General features: G+C 32.0%; 1 protein-coding gene across 4 annotated transcripts in view; it reads right to left on the reverse strand.

The window, feature by feature from the left end:
* Window positions 1-5353, reverse strand: part of LOC106461702 (protein SMG8-like) — a 35481-nt gene extending 30128 nt beyond the window's left edge. For 3 of the 4 annotated variants that reach the window (XM_022388731.1, XM_022388730.1, XM_022388733.1), the window contains exons 1-2: window positions 5240-5353; window positions 809-923 (exon numbers count right to left, since the gene is read on the reverse strand). In XM_022388731.1, coding sequence (XP_022244439.1) covers window positions 809-923; window positions 5240-5313 — 189 coding nt within the window. In that variant the 5' untranslated portion in view covers window positions 5314-5353. Of the gene's footprint in view, window positions 1-808; window positions 924-5128; window positions 5220-5239 lie in introns of those variants that run through there. The other variant, XM_022388732.1, reaches the window with a different exon arrangement.
* Between the last annotated feature and the right edge of the window lie 3516 nt (window positions 5354-8869).

The raw sequence follows: 8869 nt of genomic DNA on the forward strand, positions 1-8869 counted from the left end.
CTAATGCGTAAAAGTATTTTTAATCTTAAAATGAAAATTACTTTGCACAATAGATGGGCAAGATGTGAAAATTACAAAAAGACATGAGAGAAACATTGCTTTACAAACCTTAAGACTTAATAAAAAAATTAGATATTTTGCATATGAAAGCATTGTATTGTTTACTGATACACTGCCAATTTTCATTAACATTTGCTTACTAATTTAAAAGTGATAACATGAAAACTATAACAAGCACAAAATGGTTACGAGGGTTGAAAGAGTTATGCATCAAAATTTAATAACTAGCCAGTTTTGTCTCTAAAATCCAGTTATGTTCATTCAGTGCTCTTCCTCAATATTGAAATGTCTATAACACATGTACATTGTAGATATCAGGTATCTTAACAACATGTAGTCTTCAAAAGTGATAAAATTGTGAATTTACAAACAAACTATTATAAAGTGTATTACTGTGTCCATGACAACTTTTATTAAATTAAAAATTATCAAATTCAAGTACCTAGCAGATTCAGATTTTAAAGTTTATCTAAATTTTTAAGGCTCAACAAAAATAGAAATATCAAAAGAAATAAATTATTTTTTACGTTGCATCATTAATTTTTAAACATTTTATCCGGCATACTGTATCCAAAACAAAAACTATGCTTATTAAACTTGTAAAAATAGAATGATACTCCAATTTCGTAAGGAAGGCAATAAACCTATTTTTTTTCAAAAATATTTATAATCAAGATATAACAATGTTTTACATATTTGTCAAAGAAATAATACAGAATCATGAAAGTTGGTAAACTTAAAAATGTACCTGAAAAATATTCTTGCCAAGTGCTTCATCAATCAAAAAGGCTTTACATCCATTGGCCAGAAATGAACTTTTTCCAAAGATGGATACAATGCATACTTTGTCTCTTGGCAATGTGCTAAATAAAATTAGAGAAGAAAAAATGCTATAGTAGTGAAATGCATTATTTCTTTTACTTGTCATATTCAATTTAATGAGGTAAGAAGTTAATTAACAGCAACACTTTTTTCACCTTTCTTTTTCCAAAGCTTTGAGTAACACACTGAATTAAATTGAGGTTTACCTTCGAGACTGACTGACAAGATTTAAGTACATCACCTCAATGGAAAAGACTGTGGTTTGTTTTGCCCATTTAGTGATAGTACCCAGTGATGAATGTTAAGCCTTGGATACTTTGTTTGGAAATAAAAATGTTAAATATTTTTGTGGTAATTAGATACATCTTTCCCCAAGATTTTAAAAAGAAGGTCAAAACATTAGATATGCAAACTTTTGAATCTTTTATTTTTCATACATCAACACAACTTCTGATCACATGTAGAATGTTACCTTGATATGTGGATGATGGTGGTGTTCTTAAATGTTCAAAAGGATTTGGATAATATGCCACACTGATACATAAGATTGGATAAGAAAATCACATTGGTGAAATGTGGGAAACGATTAGTTAATTTGATTGAATAGTGGCTGGATGAGAAAAATAAAAAAATAACTGAACTTCTGCTACTAGTGCTATGCCTCAGGATTCAATGTTTGGGCTTTATCTCTTTCTTATTTACATTAATGATATTGATAGGGGAATAATCAGCATATTTGGAAGTTTGTTCAAGGCATTTAATTTTTAGGTATACTTCCAGATGTATTTAGGATACTGAAGTACTACAGAATGATTTGAATCAATTTGGTAAGCTTGACATATATTTAGCAAAAGTCCTTTAATTATAAGAAGTTCAAGGTAATGCTAATGGGTAATCATAATTTTATCAAGCATTTAATACGCATGGGAACCTGCTCAACTGCATGACTGAAGAAAAAGATCTTGGCACAGCAACAGGTAAGTCACTCAATCCATCAAGTCAGTGCTCTGTTGCTAGTGGAAAAGCTAATAGAGTTTTAGGATTTATTTATAGATATTGATTACAACTCAAAAGAAGTAATTATTGCTTCATAGAAATCACCAATTAGGCCTCATTTGGAATACTGCGTATATTTATGGTTTTCCTATTTAAGATATTGACTTATTGGAAAGGATTCAGAGGATGGCTACTAGGAGGATTTCAGTTATAATAGTTATCTTAAGTGGATAGATAAAGATCTAACTTTTCTCCTAAAAAATGAAAGGTAAAAGGTGTATCTTATTAGCTTTACAAGATTATCTGAGGGATTAACACGGTAAAGGCTATTAATTTCTTTGTGCTGAATTTTGAGGACAGTAGGACACAAACTGAAGATTTAGAAAAGATATGGTTATTACCTTACAAAATAAGTTTCTATCAGAAAGAGTGGAGATTGGTGCCTTACAAGAGTTTAAACCTATGTGCATGAATGGAGGTCAAAATGCACATGCCCTGATCTTTCTCAGAGTGCCATTCAACATAGTATTGTGTATTTGATGTCAGAGTTATCAACTATTCATTTTATCCTACATTTCTGTGGTAGAGGAGAGTGAATACCAGATACATTATACATGGATACTGGAAAAAACTGTAGATATGAATTTAAAAGATTCTAGAAGTTGTGCAAATGCAATACACAAACTGTACAATAGACAAAAGCATTTTTATTGCTCACATGAATATCACTTTGCACTCTGACTTGTCAGAGTCTCAGTCAGATTGAGTGCAAATACTTCTATAACACATCTGATACATTATGTATAACAGACTTGTACAATTTACTAAAAGCTTGTCACATTTAAGGTAGATACCTGTAATAAATTTGGAATATAGTCAATATTCCTTTTCTATTGCAGGACCAACCCCATGCACATTTGGTTAAGAAAGAAATCAGTGATTTCCTTAAGATTATACTATTATTTTTCTTGGGGATAGGCATAAAGGGATAGCTTTAAAGGACCAAATGATTCACTTGCCATACAATATCTGCCAATGCCAATCATTAGAATTGTAGCAGGGAGAATTTAAAGTGAATTGTTAATCCGAGAGGCTATAGATATACAAGCTGGAAACTTGTTTGAATAATTTCTGAAATACAGAATTCATAACCTTTTGTTCCTTGCAAATCAAAGACTCTCAAGGATTTTATTAATCTGTGATATACTGACATCATGATGTAAAAAAATAGCATGAAATTTAACATAGGATAATTCTGCTGAATGTTGAAGAATGATAGCTCACATTAAAAAGAAAAACAAAACTAATGAAACTAGCACTTTCAATAGGTTGATCTATTGCCTTCCTGGGTAAAGTACAAAAGGAAATCATCTAATTGCTACATTAAATCTACTAGTCTTACATGTGCTTGATCACTTGAAATGTGCATTTCAACTATAGTTTTCTGCATTTACTCCTTAAAAAAAATCAGGTCTACTTATCAAAAACTAAAGGGTTGCATTGTTTCTTTCATATTATTTAAACTTTTTTGATCCTACATGTCTCTTACTTATTGTGTATGTAACAATGTATAGTACACATGATCATGATTTTGGTAGGTCATACGTATAATATAAATATTAAAAATGTTAATATCTATTACACCCTTATATAAAGAATATCTATTTTCCCAATTCTAACTAAAATGAAATAAGCTTTTAAGTATTTTAATTTGTTATATTAAGGTCTTGGGTGTTGCTGAATATGATGCTATTGCTTTACAAAAGGATTTGGATTTGGTGAGTTGAGCAAATAAATGGCAGATGATTTTTAATTATAATAAATACAAGGTAATGCAATGTGTATTATCATAATTTATATTATAAGTATAATTTGGATGAAAATAATATTAACAGCATTGTGTAAAAATAAGTATGTGGGTCACTTGGTCAATCAGTTCCTTAAGCCATCCAAGCAGTGTGTTGTTGCTAGTGGTATACAGATAAGATTTTATGTTGTATTTATAGAAATACTGAATAAAAGTCCAAAGAGGTTATAAGTTCATTGTATAGGTCATTGATTAGGCCTCATTTGGAGTACTGTGTTCAGTCTTGGGTTCCTTACTTTGAGGACACTGAATTATTAGAAAGGGGTCAAAGGAGGGCTGCTACAAGGATGATACCTGGGTGGGTAGGTAGCTTGTTTGGACTTAAAATTTATATTAATTACACATATTTAAATGTAATGCACTTAGCATAATATAACATTTAAGGGCAACAAAGCAGCATATTGATCCATTGAGGCTGTTCTGTCCACAAAACTAACCTTAAAAATCTCGGAGTCAGCCATTATCATTTAAATATTTATCAAGTCTTTCCTTAAACTCCTACAAATTCATTGCATCCATCACATATGAACATAACCAATTCCCAAAGTCAACCACCATGTTAGAAAAGTAAAACTACATTGGTTGAAGATGATTTCTTCCCTGTCAAATTTAAACTTATGTTCTCTTGTCCTACAATTCTCACCATTTAGTACAAAAAAAGATATGCATCAACACTATCAATACCATTAACAATCTTAAATACCTCAGTAAGATCTCTAAGTATTCTTTTTCAAGAGATGCTAATCAGTCCTCATATGGTAACCTTCTTACACTAAAAATATATTATCTACTAATGTGCATTTTACAGACACTATTAGAGAATGTGCTGTATATTTAAAAAAAAAGAAGTCAAACACTGAACAGTTGATTTGGACAATGAGGAAAGTACACCATGGTCTAGCTAAGATTTCTGCTACTTTTTGACTAATCATTATCATTATACTGTACAATCTAATCTAAGTGTATTACAATTCTGGCAAAAGATTTAAAATTGAAAGCCATGCTAAATTTATTTAAACACTTGGGTACCTTTGCTTTAGTATTTTTTTAAAATAAATGTTGTGAAGGACAGTCTATAATAATAATTATTATAATTAAATTAAAAATTCATTGGATATTATAATATAATTTATTATGAATTATTCGTAGTTTGGCGCAGTAATTAGTAATACTAATAGTATACACCTTGAGACAGCGTGTCACTCCCATTCCTATAGTAACTGGCAATTTTTAGGATGTTGCTGGATACAGAAATTAAGTACATTTCTTTAAATTAAAATAAGACTATCTCTTAGTGAACTTTAAAATAAAAATAGTTTTTATCTCAAAGTCTAGTTTCATTTAGTAATTCAAGTTTCAACTAGTTATTACACTAAGCCTTACCCTATTTCATGTGCACACAAACCTAATTGAAAGAAATAAAACAAATAACAATGCCTAGAACTTATCAGTTAAATACTATGATAAGCAAACATTGAGAAACATGAAATCCACCTTGCATCAACTTCAGACAATGACGAAACTGAGAACGAAATTTCCTCTCGATTAATTTTACTGCACGGCGCCATATTTACAATCTTGTTTTCAATACTGTCATATATTAAGTTTCCAATTCTTGAGTACATCGCCGTCTATTGTTCAAGAACAATATTTCAAAAAGAAAAAGAAAAAAAGAAAGAAATAACACCTGTGCATGTGACATTTTACATAAACTTGTTTAAATTTAGGACTTTTACAATTTCCGATTCTTCGCAATCAGAAGCGTCGGAACCGGGAGTGTTGCAGCACCCCATTTTTACACACTTGACTTATATAGCAACTGTAAATTATATTAATTTTCTGTGGGGCATGCACCCAGAACCTCCTAGATTGAACTGTCTGCATGTCTAGCCAAGCACCCTCACTTTGAAACTCCTTCCAACACCACTGGCAGTAGACAGAGTGCAGTTTTGTTTGATCTAAAAAACAAACAAGCAACTAAAATTACAAAACGTGGCACCCGTAGGAAACGTTTACTGTTAGGTAATACAGGATTTGAAAATCTATCAAATCCCGACGAAAAAAACTAATTGTAATTAACTATCATTTTCCATGCAAAGAGGTTTCACGTATTACAAAGATTACAATCGAAATCCCACAAACTCACCCAACTTTACAAGCAAAAGTGGCATTCTAGAGCTAGAGGGGATGCCTAACTCATTTGGCAAATACTTTTAGAAAACTTTCAAAAATCGACTATCTGGTACATAATTTTTATTAAGTAGATACTATATATTAAAGAAGAAAGTAAATATCAGTTTTCATGAAAGTCAAGGTCGTACAACCTTGGACAACTTTGCGTAACATGTTAAAATCATTGTCATGTTTATCTCTCCCAGATCCAATTTCAATATAGACATTGTAGTTTCTCTAAACATAATCTACTCGGTCAGTGAAAGATATTGCTGTTGATGACCTTTTCTACTTAACGTGTGAAGTTGCAACAATATCTCCAAGGGCAACGTGGATAGTATCTGCTAAAGAATAACAAAGACACAAACGCCACTGGAACAAATCACTTTCTACAGCCTCCTTAAACAAACGCTAATGCCAAAACTGTATAAAAACAGACTAAACGATTTTTTAAAAATTCTTCTCTTAGTAAAAACACGTAGAAAATGCATTATATCCCTGCATATCACTCACTTACTACCACCTCTTGAGCTGTTCCTGTATGACCGAAGAGTGGTATTTGACTGTCACTCTTATAGTGCACCTATACCCAAATTGTACAGCGTTCTTTTTTAACAACGGGCAACGAACCATGAATCTCTTGATTTACAGTCTGGCCAGGTTAACTAATACCACGCCTGGTTAGAGCACTTTAACTCAATTTATTTTAGACTTCACTTTTCCACCGAATAACTTAGTTTTCCAAAGTCCTGTGATAGTTGTTTCTTTTAAGAGTACTTTTTATGTAATGAAAGTAGACTCCCCCGATGGCCAGTGGTAAGTTTACGAACTTTTAAAATCTGGGTTTCGGTGAGCTGAGTGTTTCCTATATTTACATTCGTTAACCGAAAGTAATTTTAGTTTCACAACTTGTTCCCTTCCCTCTCACACTACAGTTCTTTTTTTCAGCAGAAGCCTTTTTACCTACGTCATTTTATCTATTTTAGTTTTAAAATGTAAGTCATTTAATCTTACAATGAAAACACACACATTAGTGTGTTGTGATCCCTAAATTTTTAACCGCTACTCAAATCGTGTATACTAAACTGTAGAAGATTAAAGAAATGAATATTTTAAAGTTATTATTGTAGTTTTGCATTGTACATAAAGACATTGAAAAAAAAAAAGTCCTTCGGACTGTTGAGCTGCTTTAACTTAATTTCTACTCTCTCATTACCCTTTGTTCTAATATTGTTCCTTGTAGTGAATGAATGTATTATGGGATATATTTTTTGCTACTTTATGTCACTATTGTATGTAACTTATTTACTGTATATACATATAGTAACACATTGCATTTTTATCAGTCTACTTGGAGACGTTGGAAGTCGCCTTAGAAAGGTGTCAGAAAAATTAGTTTACAATAATAATAATTCGAACAGCAACAATAGGTTCCATTTCCTTAGGATATTAACACATTAATAATATCTAGTTTTTACTTACATTTTTCAGATTGAATTACATAATCAACAAACATATTTTCACTTTGGTGTTTTTTAAATGAACACACTAACTGTGATTTTTTTTTTGCTCCAGTGTTTGTTAAATACAATAAACTATTTATTCTTTACGAAATATGTGTCCTCTTTTTAGTTGTACTCCAGCATAAGTTTACCATGTTTAAGATGCATCTTTTATAGGAGTCTACAGGATCGATTGAATCCCGTGTAGGAACATGAGAATACATATCTTTGTGCAGCCTATAATATTTACTAAATCCTGAGCAACATGTTTTACCAGATCCTGCTATGATTATATAGGATCTTATAAAGGATAAAGGCGCCTGTTCAAGACTTTAATCAGGAAAACTGCAACAACAATGTGTAACACGTACAATATTATGCAAAGTAGTAATCCATATACCACAATCAAATTCATGCCGCACTACAGAGAGATTTCTTATAGCAAAGCCACAGCGGGCTATTTGCTATGTTCACCGAGGGGAAACGAACCCCTGATTTTAGCATTGTAAATCCGTCGACTTACCTCTGTCCCAGCGGGGGACCGCACTACAGGAAATGACATTTGAACAAAGTACAATTAGTTATGACAATGGAGGTTTGTGATTACCACATTACACTGTATTATACTATAATATACCATGTTATGCTATGCTATACTATACTAAGCTGTACTGTATTATATTGTTACGATAGCGGAAGTCACGTGACGCTGATAACACGTAATGAGTTCTAGAAAGATCGGGGAACATCACGAATAATCCAGTATTTGCTAGGCACCCTCTATTCTTGTATATAAGTGCGTCAGACAATGAATCGAGATAGAATAGCAGACAGGTACAATATACCAGAGATATAAGAAAATACTTGCTAAGTGAAAATACTGTTACGTCTCTGGTCGTTAGTTAATTTTTTGTAAAAATTCTTTCCGAAGAAACTTTAGCGATGCAAGTCCTTTCTCAAATAAAATTGGTTTATTCTTTCTGAATAGAACTTTGCAATACACTTAATTTCCACAGTCGCGCTATAACAAACGCTATTATTCACAACGAACGTCTCACGTGCTCGACTCAAATCGACTCTATCTCTGTCTGCAGTTCAATTACACATTACATTACATTGTTCCGTCACTTCTTACCGGTCTTATATATACAATAATACCGCATATCTAGTAACCTCTCGAGACTTCAGGAAAGGACGCGAACGTTCGAGAATATGACGTGTTACTAGCGTCACGTGACCCCACTGTCGTAACAATACTGTATTTTTAGAACTTTATACATTGACATGAGTATTGTAACATGACATTGCAAACAAATTGAATACATTTAAAATAACAAGTTTTACTGCTTTCCTACATTTAATCGGCTTGATGGTGCCGACGTATCTCTTTTTGTATTTACATTCTGATGATTTCGTTTTGTGAAATACGACACAAATTTGGTATGTTGGG

This window comes from Limulus polyphemus, unplaced genomic scaffold (assembly GCF_000517525.1).
Source record: "Limulus polyphemus unplaced genomic scaffold, Limulus_polyphemus-2.1.2 Scaffold1014, whole genome shotgun sequence".
Lineage (NCBI taxonomy): Eukaryota > Metazoa > Arthropoda > Merostomata > Xiphosura > Limulidae > Limulus > Limulus polyphemus.